Genomic DNA, 23,051 nt, shown 5'->3' on the forward strand with positions numbered 1-23,051 from the left:
ATAGAAATGGTGGGGTTTGTTACAAAAAGATTAGACAGAAGCTGTAGGTCCCACATTTGAACTTGCTTGAAACAAATACACCTTAGAAAATGAAACCTTCTTTGTGCCACCTTTTGCACATGCACTTTCTACTAAACGGTTACAGAAATTACTTTTGGGGTTTGGGGATTGTTCTGCTTTCCCCTTGCCAGAATTATTAGCATTTAAGATAAATTAACAGTATTCTACTCTTTCAGAAAGTCACTCGTTGGTAAACAGCATGGTTTTTTTATTCAGGATGAGAGCAAAAAGCATGCTCCTGGTGTCAACAAGAATTCCCAGGGGTGGCCATTTACAGCAGCAGCAGTGGGAGTTACAGATTCACTCATCTTCCCCAAGGATTAACCTCAAGCTGTGCAGTTACTCCATTTCCCACTTCAAGTGCCTGAGCACAGTAATGCTAATTATTATAGCTTTGTTAACCATATTTCTGCCCCCTCTCCCACCAAAAAGTCAAGCTCAGCTTACATTAAGTGAAGTACTGACAAACACATGCAGATGGGTATATTGCGTTTATGATGCAGAGGACGAAAACACATTCACAGCAAACAGGCAGAAAGGAAACAGTGCTGATTAGCTCAAGCCCTAAGAGCACTTGGGCATCTTCTCCTACAGTGACAAAGGCACAGTGTATCAAGGCACAGGTAGACAGACCTTGCCCTTACTAAAATACCTGTGAAAACAGAACTGATAGTACCAGAAAAGTGACTAAAAAACATGTTAGGCACTTTATGCTGGCCACTGTAAGAAGGGCACTTACATCATTGATCTTGGCTTTTCGTTTTCATTGCCACCTCCCAGTAATTGAAGACCAGATGCCAAACTCGGCAATGGTGGTAGCCTGAAGAGCCTCTCCCCACCCCCAGACTCTAATTATTCTCATTTTAATCTGTAATTACATCTACTAAACAGGTACAAAATATGAATACAGGTTAACAGGCTTACAGCTCAAGACTACACAAACTGAAGATTACACGCTTTTGGTATTAAGTATAAGCCCTTTGTGTCACAACAAATACAACTGGTCTGCTCAGAAGCAGCATCAACAGGTAAATCACTGATTTGTTAGAACAGATACACAAACAGTACAGCATCTTCTGTTAAACATCACCAGCCCCCGCCAATACAGAGGTCTTACTTCCTAGAGAAGCAGGTTTTAGACCTGGATAAAATGCAGGAGTCAGTACTTTGGCTTTTAAAAATCATTTTTAAGAGAGACAGATAAAGGCAGACCCAACAACTTTTCAGTGCTTTGAAGAAGCATGAATCTATACAGGCACACCACCCTAACAACAGAACAGCCCATCAGTGACTGCAAGCATATTGTATCCATAACTACGGCATGTTTGTGCCATTTCTGTGTGGCAGAACAGAGATGGAAAGTTCCACTAACAACTGTTTCTCATGAATGGGGGACTGTTTTAGAGAGCATGAGCCTGATTCTCAAAAGTACCCAGTATAGTATTCTCACTCCTGTTATCAATTTCTGTTACTTTTCCAATCCACATGACAGCAATCTGATGACTTCATCACATAAAGCTACACTCCAAGAGAATATAGTTAGGGCTGTGCCGCTTCCCTTGCAGGGCTACAGACCCATTTATTAAAAGGAACGCTTCTCTTTCCAAACATTGGATCATCTCACCTTCACCACAAATGGTTTTATATACTATTTGAAAATGGGAGGTTACAGATTAAAGATGTCCCACCCAGGATAGTATGAATACATGCTGCTTTAAGATCACAATCCACCTGTACTCATTTTGAAAGCTTTTCAATTTCAAATGTTTTGATCGTCTATATTCACAAACATTATATATAAAGTTTTATAACACACTTAGTATAACAAAAGAGGTTCCTCAGCAAATCCACTTTAACACTGCCATAAGCTATAATACACAGGGAATTCAGTATTGCAAACATTTGCTGTAGCAAAAAAACCCCCACTCCAAACTCTCTCCCCCGACTCTACCTAGCGATTTGCACCTATGATGCCCTGCAGCATATTTATGGGCAATGGGAAGACGATGGTGGAGTTCTTCTCCGCAGCAATTGTGGTCAAGGTCTGCAAATAACGAAGCTGAAGAGCAGCAGGGGACTCCGTAATAACCATGGATGCCTCTTTCAGGGCCCTGGAAGCGTTCATTTCACCCTCAGCTGCAATTACCTAGGGAGGCAAAATGAATGAAATTGAATTCATCCTGGCACAATAATAAACTAGAAATCTGTAGGATGACTTGAGCCGTAAGTCATAAACCAAAGACACTGCTCATCACTTTGATCAAGTGACCTCCCCTTACCATGTTCTTTCACCCATTCTGCCTTTTCTCTTGCTCAGACGTAAGCTACTCCTGTTTGCTTCCAAGGCCCTGTAGGCCTGTCTTCCTCCCATTCAGTGTCAGGATGCCAGATCACAAGAGCTGGCAATGCAATGGGGGCATTTGTGCTATTTTCAAAAACTTCTTTTGTGCTTCTTTCAGCACTGCCTCTCAAAACCAGAAGGCACTCCCCTCACGTATCTGAAAATACTTTTTACTTACAGCTGTATTTTTTGTCTCTACAACGGCCTGACAGGTGATTGGCATGTTTCTTACTGGGGAAATACCTTTTTATTCCCTCATTCTTTTTAATTATGAGCTCAACAGGGACAGATTTTTGGTCATGCACTTCTTTACAAGCAGGGCCCTTCTGCACTGGGACAATATAAATATTTTCTGAATATTTGTAAAGGACGGCTGGATTGGAGGATGCCACAGTTTTAACAGGTAAGTTATTGGTGAGGCAATTTACATGCATATTGGCACAGGCAAGTGCCTATTCCCCTAGAGTTCTATTGCGAAGGCACAATATTCTTTTAAACGTCAGAATAAATAATAGTAATAATAAAAAATAATCACAAAGTAATTAAGCTTAAAAAAAAAAGTAGATGTTAATACTTGGAGCACTAATGTAGGCTTAAAGATCTTTTCCTAGGTGCACCACCAACTTCACATTCAATAATTGCTAGCCCTGAAGCGTAATAAAATTCAGTACATCATTTATTTCCCATGAAAATAAAAAATAAATTTTATAATTAGAACCTGAAGATAGGTTAAAGTTAATGAAACTCGTAATTAAGTGGCAGATATGAAAATCAGTCATATATATGTGCATAAAAATCACTCACGTGTGTGTGTGTGTGTGTGTGAGAGAGAGAGATGAACATCTTAAGATTACATTTAATCTTCATGGCATTAGATGAACTCTAGTAAACCTCCCTTTGGCAAGACAAATTTTTAGTATTTAGAACACAAGTTCCATTTTTCTACTGGTAGGCAGCTCAACAGACCACTACTATCTACCAGAAACCCTCATCTACCAGCCTAGTCTACCAAAAAAGTGGTTTTTTGGACAGCTAGGGTTTTTTGTTCGTTTTTTTTGAAAACAGAATCTACAGTTGCATCTATGGAGGTCAAAATAAGTTTTCCAGATGGGATTAACAAACCACCAGAGGAGACAAATTGCAGGGCACAGAACATTAAGGGAGAACGCTAACTTGCCTAGTCTTAGAAAAGGACAGCAGCTCTAACTGCCCCTGAGGATTTTCACTCCAAACTTCAATATTTAGTATCACCTTCTCCCACCTCAGAAGGGAATAAGACATCATGACCAAAATGATCACTGGTCACCTTAAGGGTGACAAAACTTAAATATTACAGCCGTTTTATTTCTCATATGAAGTAACAGACAGAAAACAAAGGACTTGCCTAAAATCAGGGCTAGTCAGGAAAAGTCTGGAAGAAAGTTTGGCTTCTAATTCACTGCAGGCTCCACCTAATAACCTCAAAATTGTTCCATTTATGATTTGTTCTTGGGGTGTGGAAAAAAATAGAGATTCTGCGTTTTTGAAGGAAATCTCACCTGCATGAACCACAATAAAATAGAGCAAGTACCCAGACACAAATCCACAAAAATCCTGCCCTGCACTCCTATTTGCTACAACACAATCTGGCTGAGAATCTTCATCCTCTACATCACCACACTGAATTAATCATGAAGAAAAAAAAATTAAATAAATCCAGACCCACATGTTGATGTTACTACCTTAGCTCTCGCCTCCCGGGCAGCTTCTGCTTCTGCAGCCATTGCTCTTTGCAGCTGGACGGGTAATTTCACATCCTTGATCTCCACACGTTCCACCTTAATGCCCCAATCATCTGTTGCCTCATCAAGCGTGGCCTGTATAAGGCAGGACAATTAAGTTAAGCCATCTACCTGGCTGCAAACGAATGTCCAAATTTGAAGAATGACCAACAAACCAAATGAATTATCTTACAATTCTTGGACTTTAAGGGCTTTTGTTTTTATATTATGATTTGATAATTATAAAAGCATAACTGTTGTAAACTAACAAAACCCCCCAGAGCTTGATTAATATATTGAAGGAATTCTGTGGCATGACTTCCTTCAACAGCGGAGTATTGACATAATGATCCAGGGAAGCCCTCCTCTCCCGTATCCCTCATTCCCACTTGCTAGCCTCACCACTCCATTATTGCTTTAGTCACTCATTTTTATTATACAGAATGCCATCCCAATAGCTCTTGACTGGGTTTTACCTAAAGCTCCAAATCACAACTTGGCTTATCAGTTCAAAAGTAAAATAAATCCCGACCTGTAAGTTATCTATGGGATTGCTGCTTAACTGATTGTTTGATGGATTGCTTCGGTAAAGTTGCTCATACCTGCATGCTGTGTGCAATTTCTTCACGATCAGAGAGAATCTGAGAAAGGTTTTTGGTCCCCAGAACATTCCTCAAAGTAGTCTGTGCTAAAAGACGGGTGGCTGAGTCAGCATTTGTGATATTTGCTACAGCAAGGGTGGCATTCTGAACTCTGTAATAAACCACTCCGTCTACATTAACTGTCACAGAGTCCTTGGTCAAGATCTAAAAAGCAATGGGGAAAGCATATAATAATTAAGCATATATTTACTGAATATAATGATAATTCTCTATTTGTTTTACTCGACAAACTTCTGTTTTTTCCCAGGATAAAGCAACTATCTTGAAAACAAAAGGTCATACACATATGCTGCATGCGAACATGTCTATGTACAGATGCACAAACCTTCCAGTATAGCTCTGCGAAGCTAAGACTAAATACAGGATTAGAACACTTCCCATTGAAAAATAAATTCCATTAGCCTTGCCGTAATGTTATTTCTAACTCAGTTCTTCAAATTCACTGTATCCCATGTTACTCTACCAAGCAGATCCCTGAAGAGGCCAAAGTCTGCTCATAACCAGGCAAGTCCCGATGCTGTATTTTGGTGAGGCTTCTAGTAACAGATGTGTAAGAGGCAGATTGACTGCACAGGAATGCAAGAGGTATGCATAATGAAGGACCAGGGTAACAGGAAAGGCTCCAAGACGTTAGCACTCAAAGTTATTTTGTTTAAATGCGGAGATAGGAGTATTGGACCACTACATTCAAAATGGGTTAAAGCACTCTAGTTAAGAGCACACACTGGAAACATTTATGAGAGGCTCATTTGATGTTTCTGTACACAGAAAAAAGGTTAATAATGACTATAATTGCAAATTTAGGACACATTAGATTTTCACTTGTATTTAACTTCAGTCACAAAACTATTCATTTAGAAGACATAACTCTGCAGGTATGTCAGTTCACAAAACAAGGGCAAAACATGCAACCTATTTAAAAAAGCAGGCGAGGGAAGAGGCAGCGTATTTCAGCTGCACAGTCAAAGAAACATCGTAAATGAGAGTTTCCCATACTGCAGGTGTGACTGTAGCTGAAGGCAGTTCTCAAATACTGCTTATTCCATAACATAAGAATGGCCAATGCCAGAAAGTCTAGCACAGCAGTGGCTGTGTAAGTTACTTTACAGGAATGCAGAAACTTCGTAAAAAAGGGTGTCAGTGTATAATGAAGCTTAGAGAAACAGAGAGCCGTACCCATGAGACATTTTAGAAAAGACTGGAAGGTTTCACTGAAGTATGTCTAGCTACTGACAAAATTGGTTTTGCCCATCCCAATGACCAGCTGCATGGGTGTCAGCCTTACTTCAATATTTAATTAGAAATCTCTCTGTTATTATCTGGCAGTTCACTGTCCTTCTTGGAGGTACTTGTGATTGAAATGCCACCTTGTGCTACTAAAAGAGCATGTGGTGATTTCTTGACAAGTTGCACAGGAAATCCAATTTGTGAACATTCTCAGAGCTAGATTCAGGTGATTTACTGAATTTAACACTTGTATGTTAAGCAAAAGATGTACTTGCAAAGATAAAGACAGATGCTCTTGAAGGTTTAGAAGAGAAAGAAGCATTAATATTAATTATATTTTAAAGTTAAGTTAAAAAGAGATTGAAATATGCTACACGACCATGGGATGAGGTGTCCTAATTCCATGTTAGACAATTACTATTATGTTATTCAACAAGAGAGGGACATGTGAGTTACCTGACCCTCAAGACTTACCTGCCGTGTCCTTCCCCAAACTACCATTTTAGCAGGCTTTTCATAGTAGCATAAGATAGACAAAGAATAAGTAGCATGCACAGAAATCATGTTGTATGAATAAAAATGTATTTCTGCTTTTACCCACTGAAAACAAACCAACCTAAATCCATAAGCATAATTTAATCAAGCCAAAAGAAAAACTGTAGAACTGATGGCTTCACTAATGGCACATCAGCAGCTGCAAGCACATTTTGCCTCCCAGTGATTAGGTTTCTACCAATTACCCTTTAGAGTGTACCATGACAGTTGCCATTTGTCTAAATCTACAACTAATGATGAGCAATAAACCGACTAGCAAATATGACAGGAAACAGATGCACCAGACAGGTTGCATCAGGCATCTTTGTCTTGCAAAATACATCAGATACACGAGGGATACAGTTATAATCATCAACATACAATTGTTCACTAACTTATTTTTAGAGGGCTAGCTGTTTTTCATTCTTTTGTTATCCATTGAGTTGGCATCACTGAGTTCAGCTAGCTTAATGCTGTAGAGAGATTCTGCTAAAAAATTAAGATGTCCAAGGAAAAACAGACTAGAAATAAAAGTAATTTTTCTGTTCTTTAGGACCTTCAAACTGAAAGACATCAGATGACATTAGGTGCAGTACATCTTTGTAATGTTCCTGCGCATAGCAGGACATAGAAGCAACGTGTACACAAAACCCACGTGAGTGGACCATTACCCAGAGTTGCTATTAATAGCATTTGATGTATATAATAATTTCACCCCATTATTTTAGCTATTTTCTACATCTGGATGCACAACTAAATTGGCATAGGAACGATCACTGCTGCTTCTGGAAATCTTCCAGATTTCACAAAAACAATTAGAGATGTTGCATGAAGTCCAGCAGTCTTCATTCCAAACCCCTCCCATTCTAGCTCTTAGACAGTATTAAGTTATCTTATTTGTTCCTTAGAGGACAGCATAATTTGTTTTCTTTCAGGGATCTTCTCTTATAGAATGGTATTACTAAAGGATGTATGTATTCTTCACAATACATTGAACCTGCACAAGAAATCTATATTAAAACTACACGCTACCCAATACTGAGAGGGGGAAAGGAAAAAGGAAGTGCAAAAAATTCTGCATACACTTCAGCAGATACAAAGGCAAGTGCAAACTCACCTCTTGGGGAGGAATATCAAAAGAGATGGTCCTCATATCAACTTTGATGAAGCTGTCTGTGCAGGGCAGGACAAAAAACAAACCTGTACAAAAAAATCCATTCAAGAAGATGTGAAAATGGGTCATTAAAAACAGATGAAACTTGCTGCTGAAATAAGCTTAAGCCCAACCACTGTAGCTACATAGCCTTCTTTGTACCAAGCTCAGCAGCATCTTCGTTAGTGGCCTTCAAACCAGGCTAAGATTTTCAAAAAAGTATGCTGAGAAACTTCAATTTATTCAGGTCTAACTTGTTTAGAACTCTTTAACATTTGGAAAAAAACCCAGAACTCTTAACAGCTACTTCTGAAAATCTGTCCCACATAGTTACTGGTGGAGCCTAATTCTGGCAAGTAGAAACTATCAACCTCCTTTTGTTCTGGTGGATCACTGTAATTCTTCAACTTTACAGCAATGTGGAAGTATTGCAAAACCCCGGATGAAAACGCAGGAAGAGGCTATTGCCCCTCTCTGTCACTCTGAGCAGCAGGAGCAACAGCTGAAAATAACATTCTTTCAGATCTCATCAGAATTTCTACTATACACAGGAAACTTTTCAAAACTATCAAATAATTTAATTGCTTCTATTTCTTTTGAAGAACATCGAGGCTTTCAGACCATTCAGGTTTTAACTGACATATCAAACTTCTTTTTTAAAATAGCACATTTGATGCCATTATTCCTCCCCTTACATTCTGTGCTTTTGATTCTACCTGAAGACCACGCATTAACTAAGGAGATCTGGGTAACACGCACAGATAATTAGTTTACTATCTTCTCCATATAAAGTAACATATCCTCTCACTGGAAGTTACAAAATTCTTGAGAAATCCATTTGCCAGTCTAATGCAATGCCTCTCGACAGCTATTATTTTGCTGATGACTTAATTAGAACAAATATTTAGTAAGAACGCTCTCCAGGACATACCTGGTCCCTTTGCTCCTCCTTTTAAGATGCGTCCAAGTCTGAATATGATGGCTCGTTCGTATTCCTTTATAATCTGCAATAAATAGTTGGATGTCATGCAAGGGTTTCCCGAAACCATGTGATGGATTCCAAACTATATATACAGCAGTCTAAGACAGTCTGGAGTCTCAGATGTAACATACATTTCTATACTGGCTGCTTTTGAGAATTTTAGCCTAAACTTTATTGTCAAAAAGCAAACAGCAGAAAGAACAATCAGGACGATATTCCACACGAAATATTCTTCAGACTGTGGCACCATCTATCAACAGGAGAAGCAACAGCACGTCATCTGGGCAGGACCAAGCACTAGAAGTAGCCATCAGGAATATCCTAGCAACAACAAAACAAAGTGCAGTAGATGTGACCCAGCAGAGATTTTCCCAGCTCTAATTCTGATGCTGTATATTAGCCAAAACAAAGTAGGAGTTATTTCCTCCAGTCTGGAAACTGAAAACATCAAGCTTGAAGTGATCACAGATGACACAGTCTCTATGAATCTGTCACACACAGCCACATATATGCACATACTTATATATTTAGGTTTATGTACTTCATATTTACACACCTATATATATAGGGAGAGATCTCCTTAAAAAGAAATAAAATTAAAATCAGTCCTCCAAGAGTAATTGTGTGTTCTTGCAAGTATTCTGATTTTCCAAACTAGCTTATATACTAATGACAACTGGGCAGATGTAGTAAAGAGGTCAATGCAAAACCCGCTTTGACTAAATACTGTAATAGCACTGAAGATTAATGCACTGAAATGTTGGGGTCTGCTATAGTTCAAGAAAGAATAGCATTAGATTAATTTGTGTTTAAAACAAATACATAAAATAGAGAACAATAATAACCACCAGGAAGCATCTGCATTGCTTAAAGTTTTAAGCCAACTTAGCAGTGAACAATTTTACCTTTATGCACATCCAGATTGATACAGGAAATGTAATAACTGTGAAAAAAAGTGAAGTGATCACCAGGATCCATCCACACAAACCAAGGCCAGTATCAGAGTCATCTGCAAGAAAAGAGCAGAATTTTTCAGATTTTTAAAACCAAGACTGCCTGTTAAAGTGCCTACAATATTTATGTTAAATATTCCTTGAGATAAGCCACTGTTAGCACTACTCCTCTGGCCAAACTCATTAGGTTTGGATCAGAAGTCAAATTAAAAGCCAAATTCTGCTTTCATTTTCACTAGTCTCTAGAAGTTGCACAAGATAGCTGAGGGCAGAATGTGGTCCAAGTAACATTTATGCAGAATTAAGTATGCTAACATTTAAGTATAGACTTTCAAATGCCTCCCTCTTCCCCAGTTTTCTCTAGCAGAATGACCAATAGGCAGCAGTAGAAATCCTGTTCTTTTATTGTCTAAGGAAGTCAGAGCAACATTTGCTTAATGAGTGAAATGCAAATACCCCAAAGCCTATCCATTCTGGTGACAGGACATTTAGAATTTGGTTTATGTTCCAGCTGTCATAGGTGCAGATCTAAGATGACAATTCTCAGAACTGTTATATCTAGGAAGTAGGATAAGGTGTGGTACAGGATTAGCTGGACATGAAATAAAGTCTCTACAAAGCATTTCTTGGCCAAAGACTCCTTATGCTTAGGAAACGAACATGACAGTTCTCTGTCATGAAATGACACCAACTGAAGGTATTTCCAGAACCAGCGAACAACAAGACCTAGTGGTTTCAAATATTACACAGCTAAAAAAAGCAGTGCGCCATGACGAAATGCAGACATGCTGGGAAGCATTCAGAAAGCTATAGGAAGTTTCTTATCCTGCCAGCTAAGACCCCTAATAGGCTGCCAGGAGCCCACTGCCAACTGGGGATATCCCAGGGTGAAACCAAGCACTTAGAGCCATCGCGTGCCTACTGTGGAGATACTGAAATTCATCCTTCTCACTCCATCCTTTAAAAGCCAAAAGTACGAAGTGCCAAGGAGCACCCACAAAGCTTAGAAAAAACACAATTCTCACATTGAGATGAACAAATATTGCTTCAGGACCACACTCCCTGATTTTGCTGAACTGTAAATACCCTCTTTCAGTGCTGCAAATACGCAACCTAACCTACGTTATCCTAACTTGATAAATGCAACAAATACTTAAAGGACTGGAGTCTTGTTATCTAATAGACTGCATTCAGCAACTTGCTTAGAAAGAAATTGCATTAAAGAATCTGGAAGTTTTAGTTTAGTTCTACCTGGAATTATATAATGAATTGTTTTCTGTATTCACCAAACAAAACTACAATTCAATTTGTACAACAAAACTGGCCAGTTATAAGAAATAAGTCTCTGAGTCTCCACCCTAACCAGTTATTTTAAGTAGAACCCATTTTATTATAAAGCAAAATCTTGATTTTGAAAAATATCCATTGAATTTAACAACCAGGTACATGAGTAAGGATTTTGTTGTGCCTGCAACTGAACTTGGCATTAGCAGCATATGCCTTGGATAAAGCAAGAAGTGAGACAGATCAGTCATTAGATATCGCTAACCTTGCAAGTGAGTAATAGCAAATAATAGTATATTCTTTGCAAATTTAGATCCGCAATATTTGACTAAAGTCATACAAGTCAGCAAAATAACTGGGAACCAATATTGAAGTTTCCAGTCCTCTTTTTCACTGATTGTGGGTCTTAAAGGTACTCCTAGCCTTTCAAGTAAGATGGAATATGGAGGTGGTGGAGAATAATCAGTTTGTCTCACACAGTATCTTGAATTTTATGAAGTTACTCAAAGCTTCTGAAGCCAGCTGGCTATCTTACCTATAATTTATATCCCTGTCACATGCCAGTATAATAACCCTCAAGGACATGCCGTATCATGCGTCATTTTAAAGTTCCTCTATGGAAAGTTTCCTAAACATATTCCCCCACAGGTTTATTATTACATAGTGGAAATACCAGATTAAAGGAGTAACTTCCAGGCCTTCTGTGAAAGTCAAGGAAATGCATTACCTATGCATATTGGTATTAAGCAGCTGTCAGCATTAAGCAACATCTGTAAACTCATTAGCGAAGGGAACATTACCTTTCATTTAGCAACAAGGTATTAGTCAGCCTAAAACCATAAAAAGTATTCACAATCTACACTGACAGGGAGGATTTTTACTTAATAACTTTTACTTAATAACTATTATAAACCTAAAGGAGCTGAGGATCCTGCTTCAGTTCTACTCTACAGTTTAACATCAAGTCTTCAGCACCAACCACCTACCTGCTCTTACCAGAACTACAGCATAGAAAAAAAATTATCCATTTCCTTCCCAGTTGAATGTGAATGTAGAAGTCACAACTCAAATAATGTAAAATTTCAAGATTCAGTAAGCGCACGCTTTATTTTGCAACAATTGTTGTCCCATCATGTGGTATATTTCACAATACAAAAAGCAAGAGAGATGCTGTCTTGTGAAAAACTATATGAAATACAAGAAACATGCTTGGCATCTGTGGAATGAGCTTTCTTATTGCGATTTTTGAACATCTCATTCGTGGGACTTGGATAACTTCATCAACGGGCCATTCTTGCCAGATTTCTCAGTCAGGCTCATTGATACTAGATTCTAAATAGCAGCTAGTTCAACAGCACTGAAATGAGACCAACAGAGAGGGTGCAGGTGTAATTCGCAGCCTCAGATGCACCTCTTGCAGATGATGCATATCCCTCCCTGCCCAACAAACATGCCAAAAAAAGAAAAATTTTACACCACCCTGGGTGCTGGCTACAGCAGACCACCTCCCAGCCCTCTTTCACCCATCACATGTGAATCTTTTAACAGAGACAAACATATCTTTGTTTTTGGCAGGCAGTGTCAAAGGACAGCTCAAAGAGATATTCTTTTCACTAAGTCCCCACAAAACAACTAGAGAACTACTGAAAACAGACGTTCAGCATATTTTGTGATCCAGGGGCAAAGCAAGAATAGAAAGTTTGTCTTTTATTTCTTAGCTGCATCTGTAGCATTCAAGATTAGCTGAAGAGAACTAGAGTAAGAAATAAGGAAAAATGGTTTTGTAGCGAGAGTTCTGCCTGGGAACTCGAGAAGTGGGTTTTGCTTCTCCCTAAGCCAGACTCCCCATGTGATATTTCTGATACCATTATATAATTAAACTCGAAAGGAGAAATGCAATTTACTCCTCCCAAAGAAAAAACAAACAAACAACAACAAAACCAAAACCTTGCTCATACAACAGATGCATGATCATTAACAATAATTGCTGGGGATATATATTTAAATATTAATATACTGTAATGTATGCAGCTGCTGAAAAAGCAATGCGAAAAACAATGTAATGGCTTCAAAAACCAGACACCACCAAAACTCAGATTATGTTCAAAACATACAAAGTACACTGCATTTTCTCCACTGCTATTGGGGTTGGGAGCTGTCCCTCATTTTAAAGGCACTATGACTTGCAGAGACAAGGCCTAGAAAATCATGAAAGAAAAAGACAAATTATCATATTACAGCTGTTACTATTAATCATAGAACTGTTATTAATCACAGAAATAATTTGTATTAAGAAATAATATTCTTTAATGATGAGCACATCAACTCCGTTTCAACTATTCTCTGCTGGCTGTGAAAAGATGCTCAAAGTCCCGCTTACACGAGAACAAGCCCAACTCCACCATCTCTAACCATTCCACTGGAATGTTCTTCTAAGTTAAAAAACAGACAAGCCCACAACTTGAATTTATAGCAGGCCATTGGTGTGCAAATCAAGGCAACCAATCAAAAATGCAAAAATACTTGAGCAACTGTGCAACTTGAAGGCTTCTGTACTGCAGCACAATCGCTTCTTTAGCACTCCTGCTTAACTTTTCATGTGACCTTTAATATTTTTAAATGCATATATATATTTAAAAAGAACAATCCCTTTGTATTTCCTAGTTTATTTCCTTTCCTTGTAGGAAGACAATGTTTGTTTCATTACAAGATGGACCTCCACCCATCTTGTTCCTCCATCAACTCCGTCATCCGCTATGGCACTGACTGCCATACGCTCATGCAGTAATGTCAGGTACATCATGACTTTGGATCATTTCACGTTAACAAAGAGAATCCCTTCAGCTCTGGAGATCCAGCATTCACATAATTTTCTAACACCTAGACTAAAAAGAATGGGGAAAACACACCCTGGAACTCATGTAATTAATTAGAAGTCAAACTACTTACAAAATATGGGTGCTACAAATTCACCAAATGCTACCATTAACATTCAAAGTCCATGTTTCAGAAATGGTACATTCTTTTAGATATGCATACAAATTTTCTTCCCTTCCTTAAAGGTTTTAAAGCTTCAAGTTTATTTCAAATAGAGTTTAGGGAATTGCAAATTATGATATCTTTCCAAGGGATTAAACATAGAAATACCAGGTATAGGCTAGGCCTCTGATAAAAAGCAAAAACTGGTTCTAATCTCAAGCAATTAATAACTATCACCTTTTCTCTTAGAAAAAGTGTATAGTTTCTTTTGAGCAGATAGATATATCCAACTAGCTGTTGGAATAATATGCTAAAGGCAGTATACGTGGAACAAAATTAAAAATTTTCCATAACAGTGGGAGATTTTAAATTTGCAAAAGACTTATCAATTCCAGTCTAAAATGTACATTTCAATTAGCCATACCAATACGGGAATATGAGCTATAAAAACCAGAAAGCTGAAAAATAAATCAGTTACTTGAAAATAAGTCATATTAGTATTCTAATATTTTATTAAATACAAACGTTTAATAACCTCTCTTTCCAACTTCAGCTATCATGAATAGCTATGACTTAAAAGCAACTATTGACATAAAAGAGTTGCAAGACTTAATTAGAAGTCAGTCTGAAGCAGTTCTCCATGCTGCAGATGCTGATGAGGCACCAACAGCAGAAAGTCCTTTTTTTTTTTAAACTTGCAGTAGCTCTAGCTACTCAACTTCAGTCCTCTCTTACTTGATTTTCTAAAGCACCGAACACTGTCATATACCCCTACAGCTTCAGTTCAAACACTTGCAAAATTCTTGCTCTCTTATTATCAAGGTATTAAAAACTCTCACCTGGAATTTAATCAGAGGAATCTTATTTGTGGATAATCTGCAATAGATTACGTACATCTTCAAGAAATAAACCACAAGGAGAAAGAATATTAAAAAAAAAAAAAAATTGAATCAGCCTTCAATCCCTTAAGGCTGACTGGAACAGTTACCATTACTTTAGCAAGAGATTATCACTTGGATCATCAAACAGTATTAACAATTTATAATAAACACTTAGTGCTGGAGGCTGACATGAAAGTGGAAGTTCTCATTACCGCTTGAGGTGTGGCATACACTTCACTTGTGATTTATTTTCTTCTGCAAAGACAAAGACTACACAATGTGAACAAGCACATCACTACTGTCAAATAGCAAGAATGTGTCAGACTCCTAGGTACCAGGAGAGGAAGGGACCTTGCTCCACAACTGTGCAAACAACCCACCAGATTTAAAACAAAATGCATATGGGAGATCAACTGGACTGAATACAAGGCAAGCAATACTAGATAGAGATCTCCACTTCCATGCTGCTCTGTCAAATCCAGGATACTCTGAGAATGACCAAAGGGTGTTACTCTACTGTTTGTTAATTAGCAAGCAATCAGGAATAATGAGGAGTACTACTTTCAATGAGAACTAAATGTCTTTTCAGGTGCTTCTCAAAGCATTTCACATGGGAAATAGCCAAAATCATTATATCTAATAACCAAAATTTTGTATAATGCCATTTACTCCATAGATACTTTATTATGACAAAAATAATTGGTAGCCAGCTTTAGCCTCCAAAACAACACATCACACAGTAACTACAGAAGAAACAACCTTGGTAGCATGGAAAGTGAAAGGCTTGCCGATTCCCAGACAAGGTTAGCATCAGAGTGACCACTGTTAGGTATTAATAACTAACATACTTACAGAATGAAATGTAGATCCTCTCCAAGGATACAAGAACTAGCATGTGTCATTAGGCATGGGGCCCAAATAGATCTACAGTTATTTATACAACAACTCAGATTACCCAGCCAAAGCCTTCGTATATAAACTGATCTTATAAATATACTTCCTTCTCCAGTTGCAAATGACAAAAATGTAAAATAAATCATGACTTTTCCGTAGTCTGTTTCTGAACAACGGAAGTAACAGGAAAACGCTCCAGCTTCCAGGGACAGAACCTGTTAGTTGCGTTATTTTAGTGCATTGTCTCCAAAACTTTCTGACCCAAGTTACACTCACACCTACTAACCGAAAGGGCAAACCCCACTAGAATAACGATACCAAGAAGTAAAAATTAACTACAGCTTCCTTGCCCCACTTGAGGAAACACAACTGACTTTTATCACTCCCTCCAGTCACAGCTATCCAACATGTTGCTCAAGTGAAAAGCACTAGCGGTGTAAACAGCCAAATTCTTTTTGCTCTCATTTGCTGGCGCAGTGCCTCGGGGATCACTTCTGTTGCCTCTGCTCTTAATTACTTGTTTAGCTTTCCCCTTAGCGATCCGAGCTCCCTAACAAGAAAACGAAACGCACAACCCAAGTTTCGCGAGCGGGGCCAACTCTCAGCGATGCTCCTCTCCCTTCCCGTGGGCGATTTCCACAGAGACGCGCAGCCGGGAGCTGCGGCACTGCTGGGCAAGGCCACCCGCGGGGCTCCGTCCCGCCACCCGGCCGTTAGCCGGGGAAGCCGCGGAGGGGCCGCCCGCCGGGGCCCGGCCTGCGCTGAGGGGGCCGGTCGGTCTCGGCAAGGCCCGCGGAGCTGCTGGGGGCTGAGGAAGGCGGGAGGCTGCCCGGGAGGCGAGGTAGAACCGTTCCTCGCTTTTTTTTCCGCGGGATTAACTTTGGGGAAGGATCGGCAAACTTTCCTCAGCGACTAAATAAAATAATAATTAAAACCGACAAAAAGAACCAACCCCCCCCCCCCCCCCCCAAACAAAACCGGAGAGCGACAGGAAAGCGCCCGGGGCTCGGAGCCCGCGGGGAGCGACCAGCTGAGGGTCCGTGCCCCCGCTGCCCCTTGGGGACTGCCCCTCTCCCCCCCTGCCGCGGTTACCTTGCGCCCGGCGGGCTTTAGGCGCCATCCCCGCTTCGTGGTCTGCCATGGCCGCTGCCGCCGTCCCCTCAGAGCTGCCCGCGCCGCGGCTGCCCCGCGCTCCCGCCCCGCCCTGCCCCGCGAGGCGAGGGTGGGGCCGCGGCGGTTGCGCGTTGCGTGTCCGCCCGCCCCCCCCGCTCCGCTCCCGCCCGCCACCTGAGGAGACGAGGCGGCCTGAGGCGATGTGGAGGGGGCGGCCGTGGAGGCGGTCAGCCGCCCTGTTGGGACGGGCAGCAGCGGGAAAGCGGTGCCTGGAGCGCGGGCGGGAGGAGGGGAGCGGGAACAGGAGTGTGAGGAAGGAGGGAATGGCGAGGGAACGAGAGCAGAGCGGGCCAGGCGGGCAGCGGAACGCCTGAGGTAAGCAGGTCCCCGTCAGCCCCTGGTGTGGGGAGCGGTAAGGGGAGTTCGAGCTGCGCCCTGGCCTCACGCGTGGTTTAACGTAGGGATGAAAGTTGATGGGTTTTAATGGCTGAGGTATGGTCTCACGTGAAAGAGTGAGTAAGGAGCAGCTTTCAAACGGATAAGATTTACCTTTTAACCACTCCATTTGAGGAGTAATATACTAATGCACACCATATTTCTTTCTGTGATCACGCTGAAGCATGTGTCCAAAATGGGAAGGGAATTAAAACAATCCTGAAGAGAAAAACCTGCTTTTCAAAAATTCCACTCAAGTTTTAGGTATTACTGCTTTTCTTCCTGACCTATTGCAGGACACCCATGGAGAGTTTGGACCTTTCATCCCTTTTTGAAGACACCAAAGTTGTGATCTCTGCTGCTTTTCTACAAGTTTCATCCCATAGAGACAAGGTGTGTGTAGAAACACATCATTACACATACAGTCATTACATACCCAGTGTCACAAAGATTGTCACATTTGAAAAAAGTTCCAATGTTGAGTTCTTATTAGGCTGAATTAGGAGGACTATAGATGATTCATGGCTATTCCTTAACCTTTATTCATGTATGGGATGTTGGTGATTAACGGGCAGGGAGAGGCATGTACAAACCTGTATCTATCATATTGCATTGTTGTACTGATAGTGTGCAATTGCTAGCTTCTTTGTAAAATGTGTTGCAACCTATGAACGAAAAATGGTATTAGACTACTAGAACACACAGAGATTTAAGTGTTGATATTATTCTGTGGTTAGACTGCTCCTTGGAGGCAGCATGAATTTTGCTTTCCATTATGTACCAGGGGAGTGAAGTTTTTGGTTAGGCAGCTTGATTGATTGAGAAGAATGTATGAGTGGAGTGCTGAATGCTGAAATGTAGTCCTGTTTCTTGAAGTCTCCAACTGATATGAACAGCATTGGTGAAAGATCACTTTCTCCCAGTGAGAGTAAGATCCCAAATGAACAAACAGTCTTTCTGTTGCTGGCATGAACTCCTACTACCACACTTTTGCTAGCTGATTTCAGACTGATCCAGATTAGCAGTATATGAGACTAATGACTAAGTCTGTCTCAAGATCCCTGAGTGCTTATGACCTTTTGAAATTCCATTCTGTCCTATATCTTTACTTACATGCTTGTGAACAGTTACTAATAATGCATTTATCAGTGCTGACACCTGCTGTTATGGTATTAGTAATTCCTCAGTATTTTTGTTTTGTTCTGTTGTCTACAATTTTGTGTGAGTTTACCTATACTCTTGCAAAATTAATCTAAATAACTTTGTAGGCTATGTCTTTCTTTATCCGTTGAGTAGGTACAGTGGATAAACCCCTATGGATGAAAGTGGTTCTGCCAGCAGCAGTTTTACTGACCTGTTAAAATGTCTAACCATGAGCACTGCAGTTGCAAGCTAATGTTTAAGGTAATTTGACTGACACACTTCTCTGAAATTCGTCATGTCTCTTTCCATTTCCCTACCATGCAAACCATCCATAAGAAAGATGGAATAAAATGCTAAAATGTCCAAAACTGCTGTGTATATTTAACGTGTAGGGCTGTTCTTTGAAATATGTAAAAGGAAGAGAGAACCTCTGAGCTGTCCAAATGAGAACCGATAAAGAATCATTCTTATGTAGGCTCAAGTTGTCATCTCCATACACCTGTCAAATACCATGAAGCAGCTTGCAATGTGATATGATATTTGACCATGAGTAGTAAATATCTTGATGTTATGGTTAAATGAAAATTAATGGGTGTCTCATTGTGTGAAAACAGTTCAGTCCTCATCCAAAGAGACCAGATCCAAGGACAACAATATCACCTAGTTCTTTGCCTTGTTACTTAGAAAATGAATTACTAAGTGCCTTGTGGAATACAGTCTTTTAATTGTTAGTATCTAAGGAAAAATTCACAATGTTTCTTTTATAGAAACGATTGAAAAGTCATCAGTGCAAAAATTTTGAAGACTATCGATCTAGACTTTTTGGATCTTGTTCCTCATATTGTAGAGGTTCTTTCTGTATCATGTAAAAATGTGGTTAAAATTTTTCATTAAAAAAATCTCATAAAATAGTATATAAGATGGCATGTATGTTAACAGCAGAGCTGAGCCACATTTTCTTGTCTTCCTTTTCAAAACAAAAGCAATGCATTTAGAATAAGCATCTAAGAAGGGGGAGAAAAAGAGTCTATCACCCAGTTACCATAAACATAACAAAGACATGTATGTATTCCCATCCTTTAATGGAAGAAGTCAAAGGATGGAGATGATTATATATGAAAGCAGCATCACATTTAACTCTCCATGGGAGCACCGTCTAGGGATAGCAACATATGAAGTAATCAGATGCATAATATTGTTCAGGCAGGGGATGCCGTGATGCAGACAGGTGGCTGGTCAGAGCACACGTTGCGCAACTTTGATCAGAACACATTTAGAGTAGAATGGAACATAACACAATAGAATACATGGTATTGAAGCTCATAATATTATAAGGAAGTTGAGAGTGTCTGCAGTTTTATTTTTCTTTTTTGCTGACCTTAGGGTCTTCTGGCAAATAGACTGCTTAGAGTGTCTCAACATTGATTAAGAAGGATGTGCTTGAAATGAGAGGAACAGGTTCTGTGAAAACAGAGTAGATAAGCTATGATGAACCCTCGTCACCCATAGCAAATCTGGGACTAGAAAAATCTGAGCTGGTGCCAATGATAAGTGCTTTTAAAATTAATATGAATTGAGCATTTAAAAGTGTACTGCATTGGTATACCTTATTTCAGCAAAGGAGAGGAAGCACCAATTCATTTGCCCTGTCATTAAAGTAAAAAATAGGCAATTAAGACCTTTATCCTTCATGAATCTGGCAACCTTACTTCATCTAAAGCTGCAATATCTCAGCAACACACTGTATACTTATGTACAAATTTATGTTGGCATTTTGCTCAAAGAGGAGAGAGCCTTCTATCTAATTTTAGATGGGCTCTCATTCCATTTATTTTACTGTCTTCGGGTGTTTGCCAGTGAAGTTGGAAAAACCCCAGGGCGGCGGTGGGCAGTGATACTCCCCTTCTGTGGGTTATTGCTGCCATCTACTGTTGTGTGCTTCACACAGGTAATTTCTGGAAAGTTAACCAGTGTGAGGTTAAGAAAAGCATCAGGAATTAATAACAAGAGGCTGTAGCAACTCAGAAATCCTTTACCGCCAGTGAGATGCCTCAGGGGATCTGAGTTGAAAGAGTTAAATCAGATGCATTCTGCAGACTGTGAAGGCTTGTGAAATACTAAAAGACTAGGTATGAGAAGAGAAAAATGAAAAATGTAACCTTTACTGAATAATAATATCTGAATGTCCTCTCATTCTGATTTTTGGTTCAATAAATAAAGGTATTAAAGAATTTTATTTTTGTCTGGCTAGAAGGCAACAGTGGACTTGAAAACTGGTTTATTAATCTCTGGGCCTTATGAAGAGAACAATTTCGCTGGATTTTGCCTTTATCATTTACATAAGTCAGTTTGATTTAAAATATGGAAGCTTTTGTCAACATTAACTCTTCTGTACTACTCTGTAGTAAAGCCTGCGTTTCTTTAATCTTTCCGTGAATTCTAATGTGTCTGGCAGGCAGTTAATTAGAAAGAGCGTTTGTGTGAGGTGTATCTGCCTTGGAAATGCCTGTTCTATTTCTTCTGCAGGCAGCTTTCTGTTATCTCTCAAAAGGGAAATAGTCTACAATCAGTATATTTATTTACCTTATGTTGTTTATCAATCTGTGATTTTTTTTCTTAAGTAGAAAAAACTGAGAGCAGTGTTTGTACACTACCATTAGATGTCAGCATGATATTAACCACAACTACTACCAGTGACAGTCTTGTTTGAAGCAGGTATTAAGTATATTGATTTTTGTCATGTCAGTCTTTGTTTTAAAACCCTTTCTTATAGTAAAGTAAGTTGTAGTCCATTATGATGATGGAATAATATCAAAGGCTATTCCTGAAACTGTCTTTGATTTTTACCTTAAAAAGTTGCTGGATGTGGAATGTTTAGCTTCTGAATTCCATTTGGAGGTGCTAATACTATACTAAATTTTATGTGAAACTTCAGTTATATACATGCTCTTCTAAGCTCGTGAAGTGTTATATGTTGTCAGCTTCCCACAGGGATTCTGCATGACAATTTGGTAATAAGGTGTGTTATTGTGCTTTGTTTTATTGTACTTTTCCCAGTTTACAATAAATTTTAAGGGACTCTTACAAACATTGGTTTTCATCGCTGTTTACCATTCAGAGTTTTTAAGGGTGAACTTAACTTTGTTAGGACATCTACTATATTCTTACTATATATGTGTTTAAATATTTTGTTGAATTTTGAATTGGAGCAAGGTCTCTGGAGAACTGTTTTACTTAACATCATACATTTGCAGTAGGTCTGTCTACATATATTTTAGTTTTATTCTGAAAAACACTGCTTTGAATCAGTTTCTCCTAAAACATCTGAAAGTAATCAGAACCAGAATGCTAGTTCAACAAATGTTTCCCACGTTATAAAAGTCTGCATTTCATTTAGTTGCCTATTTTTATATCATGGGATTATTTGTTTTCAGTGGAAATAGAATATGTATATGTTGGAATCAATAATCCCAAAATAGGAATGTTTTAAAAATCGTGTCTCTCTACACAGAATGATTTCTCCCAGATTAAAAGATAAATTGTTTAAAATATCTTTGAGTCTGGGACGTTCATTATTTTTATGTTGCTTACTCTTACAGAATACATATAAAAGACCAGTCAGAGCAAAGCTTATCCTGAAGGAAGCCTGAGTCCTTGTAATCGGTGTACATGTACTGTAACAGGAAAGAATAGGGGTCTACAGCAGTCTTATCTCTCCAATCGGTTGCTGCTGCTGGGGACACTTGAGCTTTGAATTAAAGTAGTATGTAAGATAATATACATAATTTTTTTTTGACCTAGCATGCTTTCATTATTAAAAATATAAAGAAAATCTGGTCAAACTTTCAGCAAATTATTTTACTGCCAAACTATCTATGAGCATTATATGTATTTTAGAAATCTAGCAAATTCTACAAAACTAACTCCTTTAAATTCTTGCATGCATCCCATTAAGGGATATGAGGGTCCACAAATACAAATCAGAGTCAAATTAAACTGTCTTTGCTGATGATATTTGCCTACAGAGAATATATTGGAAATAATTCCTTTTTTTCTGAAGTATTTCTTATGGTTCAGAGAGGTAGAGGACTGAGTTTTCATGACTTGTTAGCAGTCTAGGATCTCCTGTCATGGCCCTGGAGCCAGGTTAGGGTTATCTGTTGCTCCTCACACCACACTCCTCTCATTCTTTGGCTGGATGCTGTGGGAAGAGTGATATAGGAACCAGTTTTGTTGGCATTGTGTTGAACTTCCCCTTCAGAAGGAACTGTCAGAGAAAAATTAAAAAAAAAAAAGAATAATAATAAAAAAAAGGATGTAACAATTGCAAATTTCCCACTGCTCTCAGATAAGTTGCTTGTGAAACCTTTTTCCTGTTCCCTTTGCTATTTCATATGCTAGTCATGTGCACAAAGGTTTTACTTGTCATTTATGGTCTTACCCAGAATTCATCTGGCCAGCCAGTGCTCTTTCTGATTTTTCAATATAATGATTTCTTTGCTTCTGTAGGTTTGGCAAAAGAGAAAATTTGTGTTTAACAAAACAGAAAAAGCCTTAGGTAATAAATAAAAAAAAAAAGTAGACCTACTAGAACAAGTCAAAGTCATCAAGGTGCCTTAAAGCAGCAATGGAATGTCACTTTAGTATGCA

The 23,051-nt window shown here is 39.1% G+C and overlaps 1 protein-coding gene across 1 annotated transcript; it reads right to left on the bottom strand.

Moving 5' to 3' along the window:
• Window positions 1-1,594: 1,594 nt before the first annotated feature.
• STOM (stomatin) lies at window positions 1,595-16,954 on the bottom strand. Its single transcript, XM_029999943.2, has 7 exons — window positions 16,803-16,954; window positions 9,625-9,728; window positions 8,669-8,741; window positions 7,702-7,784; window positions 4,764-4,967; window positions 4,123-4,257; window positions 1,595-2,206 (listed from the first exon to the last, which is right to left on the bottom strand). The coding sequence occupies exons 1-7, from the start codon at window positions 16,849-16,851 to the stop codon at window positions 2,012-2,014; spliced, it is 843 nt and encodes a 280-aa protein (XP_029855803.1). The 5' UTR covers window positions 16,852-16,954; the 3' UTR covers window positions 1,595-2,011.
• Window positions 16,955-23,051: the final 6,097 nt, after the last annotated feature.

This window comes from Aquila chrysaetos, chromosome 24 (genome assembly GCF_900496995.4).
Source record: "Aquila chrysaetos chrysaetos chromosome 24, bAquChr1.4, whole genome shotgun sequence".
Classification (NCBI taxonomy): domain Eukaryota; kingdom Metazoa; phylum Chordata; class Aves; order Accipitriformes; family Accipitridae; genus Aquila; species Aquila chrysaetos.